Source organism: Rhinoraja longicauda, chromosome 1, assembly GCF_053455715.1.
Source record: "Rhinoraja longicauda isolate Sanriku21f chromosome 1, sRhiLon1.1, whole genome shotgun sequence".
NCBI classification, from domain to species: Eukaryota; Metazoa; Chordata; class Chondrichthyes; order Rajiformes; family Arhynchobatidae; genus Rhinoraja; species Rhinoraja longicauda.
This window is the reverse complement of record NC_135953.1, coordinates 3,907,234-3,932,486: the sequence shown is the minus strand read 5'-3', so window position 1 is coordinate 3,932,486 and position 25,253 is coordinate 3,907,234. Positions and strand designations below refer to the sequence as shown.

The 25,253-nt window shown below is 49.7% G+C and overlaps 1 protein-coding gene across 1 annotated transcript in view; it reads left to right on the top strand.

Annotated features, from left to right (window-relative positions):
- exoc6b (exocyst complex component 6B) overlaps window positions 1-25,253 on the top strand; it is a 563,998-nt gene that overhangs the window by 454,958 nt on the left and 83,787 nt on the right. The window contains exons 17-19 of the mRNA XM_078404240.1: window positions 3,222-3,356; window positions 4,089-4,268; window positions 20,256-20,397. Coding sequence (XP_078260366.1) covers window positions 3,222-3,356; window positions 4,089-4,268; window positions 20,256-20,397 — 457 coding nt within the window. The remainder of the gene's footprint in view (window positions 1-3,221; window positions 3,357-4,088; window positions 4,269-20,255; window positions 20,398-25,253) is intronic.

Below are 25,253 nucleotides of genomic sequence, written 5' to 3'. Positions count from 1 at the left end.
AGTCCCAGGGGCCGCTGTAGTCCCAGGGGCCGCTGTAGTCCCAGGGGCTGCTGTAGTCCCGGACAGTGTGCCAGACCCAGGTGCCGCCTAACTGACGTTGCATAGCAACCCGCTCCCAGCCGCCATTGGTGGAGCGGGAGCACGTGGGCATTGGCTAGGTGAGGTCACGTGGGGCGTGCGGGGCGGTGACGTCACCCTTTGTCCCTTATTTGGAAGTGAGGAAGTTGGCAACCCTCATCCTCAGATGTGGGCCGGAGAGCCTGTTTCCACGCTGTATCTCTAAAGTAAACTCAACAAGATTTGTCTCAAGCTGACTATTTGCAAAACTGGGCTGATTCCATAACCCTCTGCCGCAGAGCCAGAATCAGATTAGTCTCTTTACCACAAGGAGCCCCGTAAACAATTCCTACACTTTGTTGTCGTTTCTATTTACTTATTTGTGGCTTTGGAAGAGTTCGATGCTTTGTTACTATTTCTAGAAAAACAGAAATGCAAACGAAACAAAATTGTCCATAACTGGGTACTGCTTAACGTCAGTTTCCTGCACAGATTTTGTCAATAACGTGCGGGAGGTGAGGTGCATGTTATAAATTTTTATTTTGTTGTTCAGTTGCATGTCACAAATTCACAGAGCGATACAGTGTGGAAACAGGCCCTTTGACCCAACTAGCCCACACCAGCCCAACAATGTCCCAGCTACACTAGGCCCACTTGCCCGCGCTTGGTCCATATCCCTCCAAACCTGTCCTATCCATGTACCTGTCCAACTGCTTCTTAAATGTTGGGATAGTCCCAGCCTCAACTACCTCCCGGTTTTCATCTCCCCCTCCCACTCCCAGTCTGACCTTTCTGTCATGGGCCTCCTCCAGTGCCATAGTGAGGCCCACCAGAAATTGGAGGAACAGCATCTCATATTTCGCCTGGGCAGCTTGCAGCCCAGTGGTATGAACATTGACCTCTCCAACTTTAGGTAGTTCCTCTGTCCCTCTCTTCCCCTCCCCCTTCCCAGATCTCCTTCTATCTTCCTGTCTCGACCTATATCCTTCCTTTGTCCCACCCCCCTGACATCAGTCTGAAGAAGGGTCTCGACCCGAAACATCACCCATTCCTTCTCTCCTGAGATGCTGCCTGACCTGCTGAGTTACTCCAGCATTTTGTGAATAAATACCTCCTCCAGCAGTTCGTTCCATACACCCACCACCCTCTGTGTGAAAAAGTTACCCCTCAAGTTTCCTGTTAAATCTTTTCCCCTTCACCTTAAAGCTACACCGATGAGCCAAAACATTATGACCACTGACAGGCGAAGTGAATAACATTGATTATCTTGTTACAATGGCACCTGTCAAGGGGTGGGATATATTAGGCAGCAAGTGAACAGTCAGTTCTTGAAGTTGATGTGTTGGATGCAGGAGAAATGGGCAGGGGTAAAGACCTGGGCGACTGACAAGGGCCAAATTGTTATGGCCAGACGACTGGGTCAGAGCATCTCTGAAACGGCAAGGCTTGTGGGGCGCTGCTAAAGGATCAGCTGCTAATGTTTTGGTGCCACGGGACATCTTCAGGGGTCTTGTAGGGTCCATGCCTCGGTGGGTCGGCGTGTTTTGGCGGCACATGGAGGATCTGTGCATCTGCCCGATCTTTTCCTCTCATGATTTTGTACACCTCTATAAGATCACCCCTCATCCTCCTGAGCTCCAGGGAATAGTCCAGAACAAGGGGCCACAGTTTAAGAATAAGGGGTAGGCCATTTAGAACGGAGATGATGAAAAACATTTTCAGTCAGAGAGTTGTGAATCTGTGGAATTCTCTGCCTCAGAAGGCAGTGGGGGCCAGTTCTCTGAATGCATTCAAGAGAGAGCTAGATAGAGCTCTTAAGGATAGCGGAGTCAGGGGGTATGGGGAGAAGGCAGGAATGGGGTACTGATTGAGAATGATCAGCCATGATCACATTGAATGTTGGTGCTGGCTCGAAGGGCCGAATAGCCTCCTCCTGCACCTATTGTCTATTGTCTAATAGAGTCCCAGCCTGCTCAACCTCTCCCTATTGCTCAGACCCTCGAGTCCTGTCAACATCCTCATAAATCTTCCCTGTACTCTTTCAAGCTTGACAAAATCTTGACAATATCCTCCCACACTCCAAAGACGTGCAGGTATGTAGGTTAATTGGCTGGGCAAATGTAAAAATTGTCCCTAGTGTGTGTAGGATAGTGTTAATGTGCGGGGATCGCTGGGCGGCGCGGACCCGGTGTGCCGAAGGGCCTGTTTCCGCGTTGTATCTGTAAATCGAAAAAAAAATCTTTAAAAAACCCTGACTCCGCTATCCTTAAGAGCTCTATCTAGCTCTCTCTTGAATGCATTCAGAGAATTGGCCTCCACTGCCTTCTGAGGCAGAGAATTCCGCAGATTTACAACTCTCTGACTGAAAAAGTTTTTCCTCATCTCCGTTCTAGGGAGTGGATGAGAAAGTGAGATAACATGGAACTAGTGTGAACCATCCTACCACAACCAGAGAGCAGTGCTGAACCACTATCTACCTCTTTGGTGACCCTCGGACTATCCTTGATCGGACTTTGCTGGCTTTACCTTGCACTAAACGTTATTCCCTTACCATGTATCCATACACTGTATATGGGTCGATTGTAACCATGCATTGTCTTTCCATTGAATGGTTAGCACGCAGCAAATGTTTTTCACTGTACTTTGGTGCAAGTGACAATGAACTAAACCAGCGTTTTGTGTCTATCTTTAATCTAACGTAAGAGTCCTCATATATGTAGAAAATAGGCGCAGGAGTAGGCCATTCGGCCCTTCGAGCCAGCACTGCCATTCAATATGATCATGGCTGATCATCCTAAATCAGTACCCCGTTCCTGCTTTCACCCCATATCCCTTGATCCCATTAGCCCTAAGGGCTATATCTAACTCTCTTGAAAACTTTCAGTGAATTGGCCTCCACTGCCTTCTGTGGCTGAGAATCCCACAGATTCACAACTCTCTGGGTGTAGACGTTTTTCCTCATCTCAGCCCTAAATGGTCTACCCTTTATTCTTAAACTGTGACCCCTGGTTCTGGACTCCCCCAACATCGCGAACATGTTTCCTGCTTCTAGCCTGTCCAATCCTTTTAAGAATGTTATATGTTTCTGTAAGATCCCCTCTCATCCTTGTAAATTCCAGTGAATACAAGCCCAGTCGATCCATTCTTTCATCTTCCCTTTGCAGCTTGTGCAGATTATCATCAACACAACACACCTGGAGGGATCCTGCAAGTTTCTGGAGGAGTTTATCACCAACATTACCAATGTACCACCGGACACGGTTCATGCCACCAAGCTGTATGGAACAGCAACCTTTAAGGTAACAGTGGGACTTCAATGGGTCAATGGTTCAGTGGCAATTTGGTGTCACCTCTGCCATCGCACTGTGATATTATGCTCCAACCAATAGTCCAATCAGGTATTATTGGTATATAGAGTAGTATTGACAGTCCAATGGAGACTGAAGAAGGATCTCGACCCTTTCTTGATTTGTACAAGTGTCAGGGGTTTCTTGATTAGTGCGGGTGTCAGGGGTTATGGGGAGCAGGCAGGTGAATGGGGTTAGGAGGGAGAGATAGATCAGCCACGATTGAATGGCGGAGTAGACTTGATGGGCCGAATGGCCTAATTCGGCTCTTATCACTATTGAACTTCTGAGAATGTGTATTGATGATCTTATTACCATTAACCATGACCATTGTCCATGACCATTGACCATTGTCCATGACTGACCATTGTCTATGACCATTGTCCATGACCATTGTCTATGACCATTGTCCATGACCATTGTCCATGACTGACCATTATCTATGACCATTGTCTATGACCATTGTCTTACCATTGACCATTGTCTTACCATTGACCATTGTCCATGACCATTGTCCATGACCATTGTCCATGACTGACCATTATCTATGACCATTGTCTATGACCATTGACCATTGTCTTACCATTGTCCATGACCATTGTCCATGACCATTGACCATGACCAATACCATTGACCATTGTCCATGACCATTGTCCATGACCATGGGCGTGTGTTTCTGCGCAGGATGCCCGGCACGCCGCTGAGGAAGAGATCTACACCAAACTTAACCAGAAGATCGACCAGTTCCTGCAGCTCGCAGACTACGACTGGATGAGAGGGGAGTCCGACGGGCACGCCAGCGATTACCTGCTCGACCTCATCGCCTTCCTGCGCAGTACCTTCGCCGTCTTCACCCACCTGCCGGTGAGTGGCAGCCTCTGTGTTCCCCCATCACTCCTCTCCCCTCCCCCTCCATTCCCCCAGTCTCCCCCCCCCCTCTCCCATCAGAGGCGTGGAAACGCACGCCTCCAGATTCAGGTTCTGTAGGAAAATAACTGCAGATGGTGGTCTCGACCCAAAATGTCACCCATTCCCTCTCTCCTAGATGCTGCCTGACCTGCTGAGTTACTACAGCATTTTGTGATACCTTGCAGATTCGGGAACAGTTTCTTCCCAGCCGTTATCGGGCAACTGAACTGTCCTACTAACAACTAGAGAAGGGTCCTGATGACCATCTACCTCATTGGAGATCTTTGGAACTATCTTTATTCGGAGATAGACACAAAATGCTGGAGTAACTCAGCGGGACAGGCAGCATCTCTGGGGAGAAGGAATGGGTGACGTTTCTTTTTAGAGATACAGCGCGGAAACAGGCCCTTCGGCACTTCGACCCACCGAGACCGCGACACTAACACTATCCTACACACACACTAGGGACAATTTTTACATTTACCCAGTCAATTAACCTACATACCTGTACGTCTTTGGAGTGTGGGAGGAAAACCCACGCAGGTCACGGGGAGAACGTACAAACTCCGTACAGACGGCGCCCATAGTCAGGATCGAACCTGAGTCTCCGGCGCTGCATTCGCTGTAAGGCAGCAACTCTACCGCTGCGCCACCGTGCCGCCCCGTCGAGACCCTTCATCGGACTGATGTCAGGGGAGGGGGCAGGACAGAGATAAAATGTAGTCGGAGGCAGTAAGACCGGGGGGAGAACTGGGAAGGGGGTGGGGATGGAGAGAGAGGGAAAGCAAGGACTATTTGAAGTTAGAGAAGTCAATGATCATACCGCTGGGGTGTAAGCTGCCCAAGCGAAATATGAGGTGCTGTTCCTCCAATTTGCGCTGGGCCTCACTCTGACAATGGAGGAGGCCCAGGACAGAAAGGTCAGATTTGGAGTGGGAGGGGGAGTTGAAGTGCTGAGCCACCGGGAGATCAGGTTGATTAAGGCGGACTGAGCGAAGGTGTTCAGCGAAACGATCGCCGAGCCTGCGCTTGGTCTCGCTGATGTACAGGAGTCCACACCTGGAACAGCGGATACAGCAGATGAGGTTGGAGGAGGTGCAGGTGAACCTCTGCCTCACCTGGAAAGACTGTCGGGTGTCCTTGGATGGAGTCAAGGGGGGAGGTAAAGGGACAGGTGTTGCATCTCCTGTGGTTGCAGGGGAAAGTACCTGGGGAGGGGGTGGTTTGGGTGGGAAGGGACGAGTGGACCAGGGAGTTATGGAAGGAACGGTCTCTGCGGAAAGGGGTGGAGATGGGAAGATGTGGCCAGTGGTGGGATCCCGTTGGAGGTGGTGGAAATGTTGGAGGATAATGTGCTGTATGTGTCGGCTGATGGGGTGGAAGGTGAGGACAAGGGGGACTCTGTCCTTGTTACAAATGAGTGGAGGGGGAGTGGAGCTGTGGGATATCGAGGAGCCCCTAGGTTAATTCCCGGAACGGCAGGACTGTCGTATGTTGAAAGACTGGAGCGACTAGGCTTGTATACACTGGAATTTAGAAGGATGAGCGGAGATCTTATCGAAACGTATAAGATTATAAAGAGGTTGGACACGTTAGAGGCAGGAAACAAGTTCCCAATGTTGGGGGAGTCCAGAACAAGGGGCCACAGTTTAAGTTTAAGAATAAGGGGTAGGCCATTTAGAACTGAGATGAGGAAAATCTTTTTCAGTCAGAGAGTTGTGAATCTGTGGAATTCTCTGCCTCAGAAGGCAGTGGAAGCCAGTTCCCTGAATGCATTCAAGAGAGAGCTGGATAGAGCTCTTAAGGATAGCGGAGTCAGGGGGTATGGGGAGAAGGCAGGAACGGGGTACTGATTGAGAATGATCAGCCATGATCACATTGAATGGCGGTGCTGGCTCGAAGGGCCGAATGGCTTCCTCCTGCACCTATTGTCTATTGTCTATAGTGAGAGCCTCATCTATAATGGAAGAGGGGAGCCCCCTAAATAATGAGGACATCTCCGATGACCCTGGTATGGAACACCTCATCCTGGGCGCAGATGCGACATAGACGGAGGACTTGGGAGTAGGGGATAGAGTCTTTACAGGAGTCAGGGTGGGAAGAGGTATAGTCTAGATGGCTGTGGGAGTCAGTGGGTTTACATATCTTTAATTGAGCTTTATGTTGTAATAAATAATATACCTTTAATCCTGTATCTGTAAACTGCGGGAGGCTATGGTCTTATCATTGACTGGATAACATGCAACATGATAACATAAAGAAGCTTTTCACTGTAACCATTGAAAACGCACACCTCCAGATTCAGGGACAGTTTCTTCCCGGCTGTTATCAGGCAACTGAACCGTCCTATCGCCAACCACTGCTTGCTTGATTCTGCTTTAATAAGATTCACCGCTCCACCCACGATCGCAGGAGATTGCAGAGAGTTGTGGACCCAGCCCAGCCCATCGCACAAACCAACCTCCCTTCCACTGACTCCATCCGCACCTCACGCTGCCTCGGCAAGGCCAGCAGCATCATCAAGGACCAGTCTCACCCCGGCCACTCCCTCTTCTCCCCTCTCCCATCGGGCAAGAGGTACAGAAGTGTGACAACGCACACCTCCAGATTCAGGGACAGTTTCTTCCCAGCTGTTATCAGGCAACTGAACCATCCCTCTCACCAGCTAGAGAGCGATCCTGACTCCCTATCTATCCCATTGGAAAACTTTGAACTATCTTTAATTGGACTTTGGATCATTGTGAATGGCTCGATTGTAACCGTGTATTGTCTTTCCGCTGACTGGTTAGCACGCAACAAAAGCTGTACCTCGGTAACATGTTACAATAAACTCAACTAAACTAAACTCTGCTTGATGTGGGTGAGGCCACGTGTACTGTAGAGTCATAGAGACATAGACTCACAGAGTGATACAGTGTGGAAACAGGCCCTTCGGCCCAACCCGCCCACACTGGCCCAACAATGTCCCAGCTACCCTAGTCCCACTTCCCTGCGCTTGGTCCATAACCCTCCAAACCTGTCCTATCCATGTGCCTGTCCAACTGTTTCTTAAACGATGGGACAATCCCAGCCTCAACTACCTCCTCCGGCAGCCCGTTCCATACACCCACCACCCTCTGTGTGGAAAAGTCACCCCTCGGATTCCGATTATGTTCAGTCCTAATCACCCTGCCGTAGGTAGAATGTCGTAAAGCTGGAAAGAATGCAGAGAAGATTTGCAGAGAGGATGTTGCCAGGACCCGAGGGCCCGGGCTACAAGGGCAGGTTGAGTATCCGTACAGTAGTTCTATCCCACACGCACTAGGGGCAACCTTGCACGTTCTTGGACTGTGGGAGGAAACCAGAGCACTTGGAGAAAGCCCACGGGGTCACAGGGAGAAGATACAAACCTCCATCCAGACAGTCGGGATCGAACCCAGGTCTCTGTTGCTGTGAGGCAGCAATTCTACCGCCGCGCCACCGTGACGCCCTTCAGTTAGTTGCTTTCATGTTTAGCGATTTTTGACTGGATAGCACGCAAGCAATCGCAACTCGCTGTGTCTTGCACAATAACAAACTAGTTCCCTCCTACACATAGAAACATGGAAACAGAAAAATAGGTGCAGGAGGAGGCCATTCGGCCCCTCGAGCCGGCACCACCATTCAATATGATCATGGCTGATCATCCAAAATCAGTACCCCCCCGTTCCTGCTTTCTCCCCATATCCCCTGATTCCTTTAGCCCCAAGAGCTAAATCTAACACTTTCTTGAAAACATCCAGTATAAACTTATAAAAGGACTGGACAAGCTAGATGCAGGAAAAATGTTCCCAATGTTGGGGGAGTCCAGAACCAGGGGCCACACAGTCTAAGGATAAAGGGGAGGCCATTTAAAACTGAGGTGAGAAAAAAACTTTTTCACCCAGAGAGTTGTGAATTTGTGGAATTCTCTGCCACAGAGGGCAGTGGAGGCCAATTCACTGGATGGATTTAAAAGAGAGTTAGACAGAGCTCTAGGGGCTAGCGGAATCAAGGGATATGGGGAGAAGGCAGGCACGGGTTACTGATTGTGGATGATCAGCCATGATCACATTGAATGGCGGTGCTGGCTCGAAGGGCCGAATGGCCTCCTCCTGCACCTATTGACTATTGTCTATTGAAGGACCAAATGGCCTCCTCCTGCACCTACAGTATTTTCTATGTTTCTATGTTACGAGGAGAAGGCAGGAGAATGTGGTTGAGAGGGAGAGATAGATCAGCCATTATTGAATGGCGGAATGGACTCGATGGGCCGAATGGCCTAATTCTGCTCCTGGAACTTATGGACTTGTGAACCTGTGAGGAAATACATACGAGCACTGCTGGCAAGGCTGAAGGGAAAGTTACTTGGCTCGTAGCCTGTCTTTCCACACCAAACCTCCTCTTTTTATAGCGCATGGGCAAGTAATGAACTCAATCCCTACCAGCAATTATATAAAGCTGGAAAAATAGAAGCACCATGGAGTCATAGCGTCATAGAGTCACAGTTTAGTTTAGTTTAGGTTAGAGATACAATAGACAATAGACAATAGGTGCAGGAGGAGGCCATTCGGCCCTTCGAGCCAGCACCGCCATTCAATGTGATCATGGCTGATCATTCTCAATCAGTACCCCGTTCCTGCCTTCTCCCCATACCCCCTGACTCCGCTATCCTTAAGAGCTCTATCCAGCTCTCTCTTGAATGCATTCAGAGAATTGGCCTCCACTGCCTTCTGAGGCAGAGAATTCCACAGATTCACAACTCTCTGACTGAAAACGTTTTTCCTCATCTCTGTTCTAAATGGCCTACCCCTTATTCTTAAACTGTGGCCCCTGGTTCTGGACTCCATTGATACAGCGAGGAAACAGGCCCTTTCGGCCCACCGTGTCCGCGCCGACCAGCGATCCCCGCACACTAACACCGTCCTACACCCACCAGGGACAATTTTTACATTTATACCAAGCCAATTAACTCTACATACCTGTACGTCTTTGGAGTGTGGGAGGAAACCGAAGATCTCGGAGAAAACCCACGCGGGTCAGGGGGAGAATGTACAAACTCCGTACAGACGGCGCCCGTAGTCGGGATGGAACCAGGGTCTCCGGCGCTGCATCCGCTGTAAGGCGGCAACTCTACCGCTGCGCCACCGTGACCGCCGTACTTTGTGGAAACAGGCCCTTCGACACAACTTGCCCACACCGACAAACATGTCCCAGCTACACTAGTCCCACTTGCCTGTGTTTGGCCCATATCCCTACAAACCTGTCTTATCCATTGACCTGTCTAAATGTTTCTTAAACGTTGGGATAGTCCTTGCATCGACTACATTTTATTATTGATTCCCCTACTCTGGGCAATAGACTGTGCATCTACCCGATCTATTCCCCTCATTTTATTTGTATACACCTCTATAAGATCTCCCCTCATCCTCCTGCGCTCCATGGAGTAAAGTCCCAGCCTGCTCAACCTCTCCCTACAGCTCAGGCCCTTTCTGGTAAACCTTCTCTGTACCCTTTCCAACATCGAATATCAACATGTCTTCTAAATGTTGTCATAGTCCCTGCCTCAACAGGGCGGCACGGTGGCGCAGCGGTAGAGTTGCTGCCTTACAGCGAATGCAGCGCCGGAGACACGGGTTCCATCCCGACTCCGGGCGCCATCTGTACGGAGTTTGTACGTTCTCCCCGTGACCTGCGTGGGTTTTCTCCAAGATCTTCGGTTTCATCCCACACTCCAAAGACGTGCAGGTATGTAGGTTAATTGGCTTGGTAAAAATTGTCCCTAGTGGGTGTAGGATGGTGTTAATGTGCGGGGATCGCTGGTCGGCGCGGAGCCGGTGGGCCGAAAGGCCTGTTTCCCCACTCTAAACTAAACTAAACTACCTCCTCTGTCAGCTCGTTACATACACCCACCACTCTTAAACGGTCACCCATTGGAGACAGACGATATTTCTTTCTCTGTTGAACAAAATTGCAGAGTTCCTGCAACGCATATATTCATTGGTGAGTATAGAAGTTCTTTGAAGTTCACAGGATAAGGGAATAATGGTTACTGCAAGGTAAAGCCAGTAATGGGCGATCTAAGATAACCCGAGGGTCTCCATTGAGGCAGATAGTAGTTCAGCACTGCTCTCTGGTTGTGGTAGGATGGTTCAGTTGCCTGATAACAGCTGGGAAGAAACTGTCCTTGAATCTGGAGGTGTGCGTTTTCACACTTCTGTACCTCTTGCCCGATGGGAGAGGGGAGAAGAGGGAGTGGCCGGGGTGAGACTGGTCCTTGATGATGCTGCTGGCCTTGCCGAGGCAGCGTGAGGTGTAGATGGAGTCGTTGGTTTGTGTGATGGTCTGGGCTGCGTCCACAATTCTCTGCAATTTCCTGCGGTCTTGGATGGAGCTGTTCCCAAACCGAGCCGTGATGCATCCTGATAAAATGCTTTCTGTGGCGCATCTGCAGAAGTTGGTGAGAGTTGTTGGTAGGGGTGCCAACTTTCTCACTCCTAAAGGGGACAAAAGGTGACGTCACCGCCCCGCGCCCCACGTGACCTCACCCAGCCAGCGGCCACGTGCTCCCGCTCCACCAATGGCGGCCGCCCGGGCCGGGAGGCGGGTTGCTAGGCAACCTCCGCTAGGCGGCTCCCGGGTCTCCGGGCCTACACCGTCCGGGCCTACAGCGTCCGGACCTACAATGTCCGGGCCTACACTGTCCGGGCCTACAGCGGCCACCGGGCCTACACTATCCGGGCCTACAGCAGCCCCCGGGCCTACAGTGTCCAGGCCTACACTGTCCGGGCCTACAGCACCCCCCAGGCCTAATACGGGACAAGGGCGGGTCCCGTACGGGACAAACCAACTTAGCCCAAAATATGGGATGTCCCGGCTAATACGGGACAATTGGCAACACTGGTTGTTGGGGACATGCCGAACTTCCAAAGTCTCTTTAGGGAGTAGTGGCATTGGTGTGCCGGTTTTGGCCAGGATGGATTTTAACAGTGGCACGGTGGCGCAGTGGTAGTGTTGCTGCCTCACAGGACCAGAGTACTGTGTTCCCGCTTGTCCCATGCTTCAGCAATGACTTTTAAGCCTGAAATTGGTCGGGGAGCAGTGGATGGAAAGTTTTTAATGCCGCGGCAGTTTGAGAGAGCAAGTTTGAGAGGGAGGGGGAGAGAGAGAGGGAGGGGGATGGAGAGAGAGAGAGAGAGAGAGAGAGAGAGAGAGAGAGAGAGAGAGAGAGAGAGAGAGAGAGAGAGAGAGAGAGAGAGAGAGAGAGAGAGAGAGAGAGAGAGAGAGAGAGAGAGAGAGAGAGAGATGAGAGAGAGAGAGAGAGAGAGAGAGAGAGAGAGGAGAGAGAGAGAGAGAGAGAGAGAGAGAGAGAGAGAGAGAGAGAGAGAGAGAGAGAGAGAGAGAGAGAGAGAGAGAGAGAGAGAGAGAGAGAGAGGTGTGTGGGGGAAGAGAGTTTCAGTTCAGGTTTTATTGTCACGTGTACCGAGGTACAGTGAGAAGCTTTTGTTGCGTGCTAACCGGCCAGCAGAAAGAGAATACGTGATTACAATCAATCCATTTAGAGATACAGGATAAGACGAGAGAGAGAGAGGGGGGTAAAAGAGAGAGAGAGGGGGGAGAGAGATAGAGAAGGAGGGTGAGGGAGGGGAGGGAGAGAGAGAGACGGGGAGAGGGAGTGGGAGGGAGAGAGAGAGGGGGGGGAGAGAGAGAGAGGGATGGAGGGGAGGGAAGAGAGAGAGGAGCAGAGTGGGAGGGGGAGTGAGATGGGGAGAGAGGGAGAGGGAGGGAGGGGAAATGGGGGGAGAGAGAGAGGGGGAGAGGGAGAGGGAGAGGGAGAGATGAAAGAGGGAGGGAGAGGGAGGGAGGGAGGGAGGGAGGGCGAGTGAGAGAGAGGGGGAGAGGGAGGAAGGGAGAGGGAGGGAGAGAGAAAGAGGGAGGGAAAGAGAGGGGGAGAGGGAGGGAGGGCGAGTGAGAGAGAGAGGGAGAGGGAGGAAGGGAGAGTGAGGGATAGAGAGAGAGAGGGGGAGAGAGGGAGAGGGAGGGAGGGAAGGAGAGGGGGAGAGAGGGAGGAAGGGAGGGAGAGAGGGAGAGGGAGAGAGAGAGGGGGGAGAGGGGAAGAGGGAGGGAGGGAAGGAGAGAGAGAGAGGGAGGGAGAGAGGGGGAGAAAGAGGGAGAGAGAGGCAGGGAGAGGAAGAGAGAGAGAGAGAGGAAGGGAGAGGGAGAGAGGGAGAGCACTGATTACATGTCCTACTGTATTCTGAGATGACTGCGTTTATTTTAACAGTAATGTTATTGGTGCCATTGTTAACGAGTGCTTTGATAACCGGGCTCTGTAATTAACGGCACAGACGGTAATTGTTAACATATTTGCAACTTCACGAACAACCCAGCTACTGTTAGCATCGTGCACGGGCTCTGATTACAGTCCCGGCCTCCACGTGTTATTCTTCATCCAGGGAACCTGAAGAGTTTGGAAGTTTGGAAATATAAATAAAATTAAACAACTGCACACTCAATTTCCTGGAGTTGGGTTGGTGGGGAAACAATGAGCCACACATCCAACCCCAGCACCACTAAAGCACACGTTCACCAGCCACCCTCCGCCTCTCCTCACTCACCACCGCTCCCAGCCTCCCCCTTACACACTCACTCACACACGCACACACACACCCACACACATACACAAGCTCACACACACACACGCTCACACATGCTAACACACAAACGCTCATACATACACTCATACACGCTCACACACACACGCTCACATTCACATGCTCACACACGCTCACATACACACACAGCCTCACACACACACACACACACACACTCCCATGCTCACATACACTCACATGCTCACACACACACACACACACACGCTCACACACTCACATGCGCGCACACACATACACCACTCACACGCACATGCACACACACGTTCACAAACGCACACACTCACACATGCTAACACACCAATCACATTCACGCTCACGCTCACACACACACCACTCACACACACGCTCACACACACACGCACACACAAACACTCACACGCACACACACGCATGCACACACACACACACACATAGACACACTCACTCACACACGCACACTCGGTGCCGTCTGTGCGGAGTTTGTACGTTCTCCCCGTGACCTGCGTGGATTTTATCCGAGATCTTCGGTTTCCTCCCACACTCCAAAGACATGCAGGTTTGACAAGTCAGTGATAATCGTTTTTTTTTGCACACATAAGGTATGCAAAGAGTCGCCACATGAAGGGCGCTGACAAAGTTAGTGACATCCCATTTTAACACAATGCAATGTTATCACATTCCATGGTGGTCCGCCTTAGCTCTCGGTGGTCCTCCTCTGTTCTCCCTGACGGCCGTCCCCCCAAGTCGGGCAGGAAAGAACTGCAGATGCTGGTTAAAACGAAGGCAGACACAAAATGCTGGAGTAACTCAGCGGGACAGGCAGCATCTCTGGAGAGAAGGGATGGGCGACGTTTCGAGTCGAGACCTTTCTTCACTGGAATTTAGAAGGATGAGAGGGGATCTTATCGAAACGTATAAGATTATTAAGGGGTTGGACAAATTAGAGGCAGGAAACATGTTCCCAATGTTGGGGGAGTCCAGAACCAGGGGCCACAGTTTAAGAATAAGGGGTAGGCCATTTAGAACGGAGATGAGGAAAAACTTTTTCAGTCAGAGAGTTGTGAATCTGTGGAATTCTCTGCCTCAGAAGGCAGTGGAGGCCAATTCTCTGAATGCATTCAAGAGAGAGCTAGATAGAGCTCTTAAGGGTAGCGGAGTCAGGGGGTATGGGGAGAAGGCAGGAACGGGGTACTGATTGAGAATGATCAGCCATGATCACATTGAATGGCAGTGCTGGCTCGAAGGGCCGAATGGCCTCCTCCTGCACCTATTGTCTATTGTCTATTCACCCATTCCTTCTCTCCAGAGATGCTACCTGACCCGCAGAGTTACTCCAGACCTTTGTGTCTTTAGTTTTAGTTTTAGTTCAGTGACACAGCGCAGAAACAGGCCCACCGGGTCGGCGCCGACCAGCGATCCCCGCACATTAACACCATCCTACACCCACTAGGGACAATTTTTACATTAACCCAGCCAATTAACCTACAAACCAGCACGTCTTTGGAGTGTGGGAGGAAATCGAAGATCTCGGAGAAAACCCACGCAGGTCACGGGGAGAACGTACAAACTCCGTACAGACGGCGCCCGTAGTCGGGATGGAACCCGGGTCTCCGGCGCTGCATTCGCTGTAAGGCAGCAACTCTACCGCTGCGCCACTCTTCTACGAGAAATCTGGCTGCAAATTAGCATCGGGGTGTGTTCAGTAAAATTCCGAGCCTCTGAAAGAACCGTTCAGTTGCCTGATAACAGCCGGGAAGAAACTGCCCCTGAATCTGGAGGTGTGCGTTTTCACACTTCTGTACCTCTTTCCCGGTGGGAGAGGGGAGAAGAGGGAGTGGCCGGGGTGAGACTGGTCCTTGATGATGCTGCTGGCCTTGCCGAGGCAGCGTGAGGTGCAGATGGAGTCGGTGGAAGGGAGGTTGGTTTGTGTGATGGTCTGGGCTGCGTCCACAACTCTCTGCGATTTCTTGCGGTCTTGGATGGAGCCGTTCCTAAACCGAGCTGTGATGCTTCCTGATAAAATGCTCTCTACGGCGCATAGAGTCACAGCAGTGAATCTTATAAAAGCAGTGCCAAGCAAGTGGTGGTTTATTTATAGCCATCATGCGTTTTGACCTGTTGAAAACACATTGCGGCCTCGAACCGACATCCCTGTTGATATTATAGGCTGCCACTTTCAGTTTAGTTTTTGTAGTTTAGAGATACAGAGCGGACACAGGCCCTTCGGCCCACCAAGTCCGCACCGAACAGCGATCCCCGCACACTAACACTATCCTACACACACCAGGGACAATTTACACGTCACCGGGAGAACGCACGAACTCCCTAGAGTACAGCCGCACTTTGAGTATTGTGTTCAGTTCTGGGCACTGTGTTATAGACAATAGACAATAGACAATAGGTGCAGGAGTAGGCCATTCGGCCCTTCGAGCCAGCACCGCCATTCAATGTGATCATGGCTGATCATTCTCAATCAGTACCCCGTTCCTGCCTTCTCCCCATACCTCCTGACTCCGCTATCATTAAGAGCTCTATCTAGCTCTCTCTTGAATGCATTCAGAGAATTGGCCTCCACTGCCTTCTGAGGCAGAGAATTCCACAGATTCACAACTCTCTGACTGAAAAAGTTTTTCCTCATCTCCATTCTAAATGGCCTACCCCTTATTCTTAAACTGTGGCCCCTGGTTCTGGACTCCCCCAACATTGGGAACATGTTTCCTGCCTCTAACGTGTCCAACCCCTTAATAATCTTATACGTTTCAATAAGATCTCCTCTCATCCTTCTAAATTCCAGTGTATACAAGCCTAGTCGCTCCAGTCTTTCAACATATGACGGTCCCGTCATTCCGGGAATTAACCTAGTAAACCTATGCTGCACGCCCTCAATAGCAAGAATATCCTTGGCCAGTGTGGGAATGGGAGGGGGAGTTAAGGTTTCACAAAATGCTGGAGCAACTCAGTGGGTCAGGCAGCATCTCTGGAGAGAAGGAATGGGTGACGTTTCGGGTCGAGACCCTTCTTCAGTCTGATGTGGAGGGGGAGTTAAAGTGTTTGGCAATTTGAGGTTAAGTGGCTTCGGTACAAGGTGGTGGCTGGTCGGCGTGGACTCAGTGGGGCCTGGTTCCGCGCCGTATCGCTGCTTTAGTCTAAAGTCTGAAGTAAAGAATTTTAAATGGGTGCTAACACAAATGCTGACGTGCGCGGTTTACGGTTAATCGGGCTGGCAGATATTAGGAGTGTCTGGAAAGAGCGAGACCAGGGAGGAGCTGAAAGGAAACAGACCAAATATCAAGTGCATGGGCCAGGGGGTTGTGGAGGGATCAAGTCCACTTATGTGCAGCGCCACAATTGGAGAAATGGATTGCGGTTCATTCCTTGAAATTCCATTAAGTAGTCGTTCGGAATTAGGAAGCCACAATCTTGAGAATTCCCAGATGTTGGAAGATGTTCTTATTCTCTGGGGCGAGGCGCGGAGGAATAACAAAAAAAAAAGTTTGGCAGGAGTTGACCCACCCGATTTCTCCAGAGGTCACGGAGTTTGAGCTTACCACAGTGAGGCAGTGCGGAAACACGCCCTTCGGCCCACGAAGTCCCACGCCAACCGGCGATCCCTGCGTACCAACGCTATCCTACACACACACTAGGGGCAGGTTACGCTTACGCCAAGCCAATTAACCTACTAACCTGCGCGCCTTTGGAGTGTGGGAGGAGACCGAAGATCTCGGAGGAAACTCAGGCGGTCACGGGGAGAACGTACAAACTCCGTACAGACGGCGCCCGTAGTCGGGATGGAACCCGGGTCTCCGGCGCTACACGCGTTGTACGGCAGCAACTCTACCGCTGGTCCACCGTGCCAAGCCGAGTTACTCCAGCACTCAACACTGTAAATGGCTCGATTGTAATCATGTATTGTCGTTCCACTGACTGGATAGCACGCAACACAAGCTTGTCAGTGCACACCTCGCTACACGTGATAATAACACGTGACTTAGGGGGTATGGGGAGAAGGCAGGAACGGGGTACTGATTGAGAATGATCAGCCATGATCACATTGAATGGCGGTGCTGGCTCGAAGGGCCGAATGGCCTCCTCCTGCACCTATTGTCTATTGTCTATTGACTTGTAAATTTCCCCGGTGTGGGACAAATAAAGGAATATATTATTATTATTATTATTATTATTAAACTACACTGAATTGAACTTTAGTTCGTACGGAGTTTGTGCGTTCTCCCCGTGACCTGCGTGGGTTTTCTCCGGGTGCTCCGGTTTCCTCCCACACTCCAAAGATTTGTAGGTTAATTGGCGTGGTATAATTGTAAATTGTCCCCTAGTGTGTGTAGGATAGTGCTGGCAGGGCTCAACGCTCTCTGATCGGCACAGACTGGATGGGCCGAAGGGCCCCTTTCCGCTCTGTATCTCGAAACTAAACTAACCTCAACTACTTAGGCTTGTATTCACTGGAGTTAGGCTTGTATTCATTGGAGTTAGGCTTGTATTCACTGGAGTTAGGCTTGTATTCACCGGAGTTAGGCTTGTATTCATTGGAGTTAGGCTTGTATTCATTGGAGTTAGGCTTGTATTCACTGGAGTTAGGCTTGTATTCACCGGAGTTAGGCTTGTATTCATTGGAGTTAGGCTTGTATTCACTGGAGTTAGGCTTGTATTCACGAGTTGGGCTTGTATTCACTGGGGCTTGTATTCACTGGAGTTAGGCTTGTATTCACTTGAGTTAGGCCTGTATTCACTTGAGTTAGGCTTGTATTCACTTGAGTTAGGCCTGTATTCACTTGAGTTAGGCTTGTATTCACTTGAGTTAGGCCTGTATTCACTTGAGTTAGGCCTGTATTCACTTGAGTTAGGCTTGTATTCACTTGAGTTAGGCCTGTATTCACTTGAGTTAGGCTTGTATTCACTTGAGTTAGGCCTGTATTCACTGGAGTTAGGCCTGTATTCACTGGAGTTAGGCCTGTATTCAAGTGTATAAGCTTGTATACAACTACATTCTTACATGCTGCAGCTTTACAGACACATTTGATTCAACAAAACAAAACATAAATATACAGACACAAGTGCTTGAGTAACACAACGGGTCATGCAGCATCTCTGGGGAACATTACAGATGCGCCACATAAAGCATTTTATCGGGATGCATCACAGCCTGGTTTGGGAACAGCTCCATCCAAGACCACACGAAATTGCAGAGAATTGTGGATGCAGCCCAGACCATCACACAAACCAACGACTCCATCTACACCTCACGCTGCCTCGGCAAGGCCAGCAGCATCATCAAGGACCAGTCTCACCCCGGCCACTCCCTCTTCTCCCCTCTCCCATTGGGCAAGAGGTACAGAAGTGTGAAAACGACGTTGTACCCTTTATCCTGTTTCTGTGCACTGTGGATGGTTCAATCGTAATCATGTATTGTCTTTTCACTGGCTGGTTAGCACGCAACAAAAGCTTTTCACTGTACCTCCAGATTCAGGGACAGTTTCTTCCCGGCTGTTATCAGGCAACTGAACCACCCTACCACAACCAGAGAGCAGTGCAAAACTACTATCTGCCTCATTGGAGACACTCAGACTATCTTTGATCGAACTTTACTGGCTTTACCTTGCACTCAACGTTATTCCATTATCGTGTAACTCCACACTGTAGATAGACACAAAAAGCTGGAGTCACTCAGCGGGTCAGGCAGCATCTCTGGAGAGAAGGAATGGGTGATGCTTCAGGTCGAGACCCTTCCTCAGACAGACTGTAACTACGCTGTAAATGGCTCTTTTGTAATCACGTGTTGTCTTTCCGCTGACTGGTCAGCACGCAACAAAAGCTTTTCACTGTACCTCGGTACACGTGACAATAAACTAAACTGGACTCTCTAGGCTCCAGAACGGGGCGGCGCGGTGGCGCAGCGGTAGAGTTGCTGCCTTACAGCGAATGCAGCGCCGGAGACTCAGGTTCGATCCTGACTACGGGCGCCGTCTGTACGGAGTTTGTACGTTCTCCCCGTGACCTGCGTGGGTTTTCTCCGAGATCTTCGGTTTCCTCCCACACTCCAAAGACGTAGGTTAATTGGCTGGGCAAATGTAAAAATTGTCCCCAGTGGGTGTAGGATAGTGTTAATGTGCGGGGATCGCTGGGCGGCTCGGACCCGGTGGGCCGAAGGGCCTATTTCTGCGCTGTATCTTTAATTTTAAAAAAATCTTTAAAATTCCTTCCCTCCAGAGACGCTGCCTGTCCCGCTGAGTTACTCCAGCATTTTGTGTCTATCTATGTTTTAAACCGTCGTCTGCAGTTCCTTCCCACAGGTTTGTTGTGTTTTGGTTAAAATTGTAAATTGTAAATTGGACATCAAAGAGGTAGATAGTGGTTCAGGATGCTCTCTGGAGCGGACGGTGATGTAGAGAGATATAGAAGTAATGAATGAAAGATATGCAAAAAGCTAACGACTCAAAAAGTAACTGGTCATGCTATTGAGGGCGTGCAGCGGTAGAGTTGCTGCTTTACAGCGAATGCAGCGCCGGAGACTCAGGTTCGATCCTGACTACGGGTGCTGCACTGTAAGGAGTTTGTACGTTCTCCCCGTGACCTGCGTGGGTTTTCTCCGAGATCTTCGGTTTCCTCCCACACTCCAAAGATGTACAGGTATGTAGGTTAATTGGCTGGGTAAATGTAAAAATTGTCCCTAGTGGGTGTAGGATAGTGTTAATGTACGGGGATCACTGGGCGGCACGGACTTGGAGGGCCGAAAAGGCCTGTTTCCGGCTGTAGATATATGATATGATATATGATATTAGAGCGACTCGGCTTGTATACACTGGAATTTAGAAGAATGAGAGGGGATCTTATCGAAAGGCAGGAAACATGTTCCCAATGTTGGGGGAGTCCAGAACCAGGGGCCACAGTTTAAGAACAAGGGGTCGGCCATTTAGAACGGAGATGAGGAAAAACTTTTTCAGTCAGAGAGTTGTGAATCTGTGGAATTCTCTGCCTCAGAAGGCAGTATAGGCCAATTCTCTGAATGCATTCAAGAGAGAGCTAGATCGAGCTCTTAAGGATAGTGGAGTCAGGGGGTTTGGGGAGAAGGCAGGAACGGGGTACTGATTGAGAATGATCAGCCATGATCACATTGAATGGCGGTGCTGGCTCGATGGGTCGAATGGCCTCCTCCTGCACCTATTGTCTATTGTCTATTGATTGTGATCTGTGATTGTAGATCTGCTTCTGTGGCCTGCACGCAAATAGTCGCCTGGGTTGGGCGCCATCTTGTAACCTTCTGATTTGTTTTTTTCAGGGCAAAGTGGCTCAGACAGCTTGTATGTCCGCCTGCAAGCACCTCTCCACGTCTCTGCAGCAGTTTCTGCTTGATACTGATGTCAAGCAGGTCACCATGGGGGCACTGAAACAGTTCAACATGGACATTAAAGAGTGCGAACGTAAGTGGCCAAAGGAGCCTCCCTCCCATTGATCATTTCTTTCCCGTTCTTAAGATTGGTATTTGGTTTATTATTGTCACGTATCGGTTCATGAGTTCTAGGAGCAGAATTAGGCCATTCGGCCCATCAAGTCTACTCCACCATTCAATCGTGCCTGATCTATCTCTCCTTCTCAACCCCATTCTCCTGCCTTCTCCCCATAACCCCTGATACCCGCACTAATCAAGAATCCATCAATCTCCGCCTTTAAACTGACTTGGCCTCCACAGCCTTCTGTGGCAATGAATTCCACAGATTCACCACCCTCTGACTAAAGACATTTCTCCTCATCTCCTTCCTAAAGGAACGTCTTTTAATTCTGACGCTATGACCTCCAGTCCTAGACTCTCCCACTAGTGGAAACATGCTCTCCACATCCAGTTTACTTTAGTTTAGAGATACAGCGCAGAAACAGGCCCTTCGGCCCACTGGATCCGTGCCGACCAGCGATCTCCGCACACGAACACTATCCTTCACACACTAGAAATTATTTACATTATTTACCAAAGCCAATTAACCTACAAACTTGTACATCTTTGGAGTGCGGGAGGAAACCGGAGCACCCGGAGAAAACCCACGCGGTCAATAGACAATAGACAATAGGTGCAGGAGTAGGCCATTCGGCCCTTCGAGCCAGCACCGCCATTCAATGTGATCATGGCTGATCATTCTCAATCAGTACCCCGTTCCTGCCTTCTCCCCATACCCCCTGACTCCACTATCCTTAAGAGCTCTATCTAGCTCTCTCTTGAATGCATTCAGAGAATTGGCCTCCACTGCCTTCTGAGGCAGAGAATTCCACAGATTCACAACTCTCTGACTGAGAGACTGTCACGGGAGAACGTACAAACTCCGTACAGACCCCGCTCATTCTGAGGAAGGGCCTCGACCCGAAACGTCACCTAATCCGTTTCTCCAAAGATGTTGCCTGGCCCGCTGAGTTACTCCAGCATTTTGTGTCTTATCTTCGGTGTAGACCAGCATCTGCAGTTCCTTCCTGCACAGGAGTGCAGAGAGGATTGACGAGGATGTTGCCAGGACTAGAGGGCCTGAGCTAGAGGTAGTGGTTGGACCAGGCTCGGAGGCCAGGAGGATGAGGGGTGATCTTTTCGAGGAGTTTCAAATCAGGAGGGGAATAGACAAAGTGAATGCACAGTCTTTTTCTCAGAGTACGGTAATCAAGAAGGAAAGGACATAGTTTTAAGGTGATAGGGGAAAGATTTAATAGGACCCTCAGGGGCAATGTTTTCACACAGTCTAGCTTAGATGGGGCATTTTGGTTGGCATTGGGGGCGCCAACTTTCTAACTCCCGAATAAGGAACAAAACCACCGGCGCCCCACGTGACCTCACCCAGCCAGCAGCTACATGCTCCCGCTCCACCAATGGCGGCCACCCGGGCCGGAAGGCGGGTTGCTACGCAACCTAATTCTACCCCTATCACTTATGGCCTTATGACCAGCAGAGTCACTCCACACTTGCACTGAGTGACTATGACTAATCCATAGAAACATAGAAAATAGGTGCAGGAGGAGGCCATTTGGCCCTTCGAGCCAGCACCGCCATTCATTGTGATCATGGCTGATCGTCCACAATCAGTACCCCGTGCCTGCCTTCTCCCCATATCCCTTGATTCCGTTAGCCCTAAGAGCTGAATCTAACTCTCTCTTGAAAACATCCAGTGAATTGGCCTCCACTTCCTTCTGTGGCAGAGAATTCCACAGATTCACAACTCTCTGGGTGAAAAATTGTCACCCTCATCTCAGTCCTAAATGGCCACCCCCCTTATTCTTAAACTGTGTGACCCCTGGTTCTGGACTCCCCCAACATGGGGAACATTTTTCCTGCATCTAGCCTGTCCAATCCCTCAACAATTTTATATGTTTCTTACAGACAGACAGACATACATACACACATACATACATACATACATACATACATACATACATACATACATACATACATACATACACATATACACACACACATACATGCATACATATATACGTACGTACATATATACAAACGTACATACATACATACATACATACAAATGTACATACACACATACATACATATATACATACATACATATATACATACATACATGCATACATACATATATGCAGACATACATTTATATATACATACATACATTTCTCCGAGATCTTCGGTTTCCTCCCACACGGCAAAGACGTACAGGTATGTAGGTTAATTGGCTGGGTAAATGTAAAAATTGTCCCTAGTGCGTGTAGGATAGTGTTAATGTACGGGGATCGCTGGGCGGCGCGGACTTGGTGGGCCGAAAAGGCCTGTTTCCGCGCTGTATATATATGATATGATATGATATGATATACATACAAATGTACATACATACATACAAATGTACATACATACACAAATACATACACACATACATGCACACATACATGCATACATACATACATACATATATGCATACATACATGCATACATACATGCATACATACATACATGCATACATACATGCAGACATACATGCAGACATACATACATACATACATACATACATACATACATACATACATGCATACATACATACATACATACATACATACATACATACATACATACATACATACATACATACATACATACATACATACATACATACATACATACATACATACATACATACATACATACATACATGCATACATACATACATACATACATGCATACATACATGAACTCCATGAATCCAGCTTCCTTGCACCTTCACAACAGGCAGCCAGAAATTCTGGCTTCAAATTATGATATAAAATAGCTTCAGAACTAATAAAATAGCCAGGTTTGGTGCCTGGAGGGCATGAAGGAACTAATTTGGTTTTTTTACGACACCACTACAATTTTGTGCTCACCATTATTAACACCAGCTATTTATTTCCTTCTCTGTTATGGAAGCAAATTCTAACTTCGCTAAACTCACCCATTTCCCCGAAGAAGTTCAGTTTAGTTTAGTTTAGTTTAGAGACACAGCGCGGAAACGGGCCCTTCGGCCCACCGAGTCCGTGCCGACCAGCGATCCCCGTTTGCACCATTTGTTACTACCCTGCTACACACACTAGGGACAATTTACAATTACCAAAACCCGATTAACCTACAACCCCGCACATCTTTGGAGTGCGGGAGGAAACCGGAGCACCCGGAGAAAACCCACGCAGGTCACGGGGAGAGCGTGCAAACTCCGTACAGACAGCGCCCGATACGATACGATAGATACAATAGAACTTCATTTATCCCAGGAGGGAAATTGATCTGCCATCAGTCATAAAAACACAAGATACGTGAAACATGAAATTAAAGTGAGGAGTGGAAAGGATTGGAGGATGTGCAAAGATTGGGGGGGGGGGGAGGGTCAGTCTCAGTCTACCCCACGACAGAAGGGGGAGGAGTTGTACAGTTTGATAGCCACAGGGAAGAAGGATCTCCTGTGGCGTTCTGTGCTGCATCTCGGTGGGACCAGTCTGTTGCTGAAGGTGCTCCTCAGGTTGACCAGTGTGTCATGGAGGGGGTGAGCTGTATTGTCCAGGATGCTCCACAGTTTGAGGGGCATCCTCCCCTCCAAGACCCCCCCCCCCCCCATGAATCCAACTCCCCTCCCCCAGGACGGAGCCAGCCTTCCTGATGAGCTTGTTGATCCTGTTGGCGTCCGCAGCCTTCGCCCTGCTGCCCCGGTGGTAGAGTTGCCGCCTTACAGCGAATGCAGCGCCGGAGACCCGGGTTCCATCCCGACTACGGGCGCTGTCCGTAGGGAGCTTGTACGTTCTCCCCGTGACCTGCGTGGGTTTTCTCCGAGTTCTCCCGTTTCCTCCCACACTCCAAAGGCATGCAGGTTCGTAGGTTAATTGGCGTGGTCAATGTAAAAATTGTCCCCTAATGGGTGTAGTGTAGGACAGTGTTAGTGTGCGAGGATTCACGTGCAAGGGGCGGCACGGTGGCGCAGCGGTAGAGTTGCCGCCTTACAGCGAATGAAGCGCCAGAGACTCAGGTTCGATCCTGACTACGGGTGCCGTCTGTACGGAGTTTGTACGTTCTCCCCGTGACCTGCGTGGGTTTTCTCCGAGATCTCCGGTTTCCTCCCACACTCCAAAGGTGTACAGGTATGTAGGTTAATTGACTGAGTAAAATGTCCCGAGTGTGTGTAGGATAGTGTTAATGTGCGGGGATCGCTGGTCGGCACGGACCCGGTGGGCCGAAGGGCCTGTTTCCGCGCTGTATCTCTAAATCAAAAAAATCGCTGGTCGGCGCGAACCCGGTGGGCCGAAGGGCCTGTTTCCGCGTTGTATCTCTAAACTAAAGTGAAAGCTGTTCGCTGTACCTCGGTACACGTGGCAATGAAGAAGGGTCTCGACCCAAAACGTCACCCATTCTTTCTCTCCTGAGATGCTGCCTGACCTGCTGAGTTACTCCAGCATTTTGTGAATAAATACCTTCGATTTGTACCAGCATCTGCAGTTATTTTCTTATGCTATATGAACTAAAGTGCGGTAACTGTGAGCCGCCCCGTCACCGGGGAACATGGGTCAGTGGTGTTTGGACGAGCCACACGCTGCACAGTAAAGCCCCAGCTGCAGTTTACAACGCTCCCTGCAGACTCCTCAGACCCTGCGTTCTCCTGTAAAACTGTCCAGCTTCTCCCCCTCACCCACCTCCAATAAAAGCAAATTAACAGCTCAATAAAGAGGAAACGCCGATCGGTGGAGTAGTGCTGGAGTATTCTGGCCCCCAGACAACACCTCTCATTGCATGAAGGTAAATGTTATAAAGGGGGAGGGG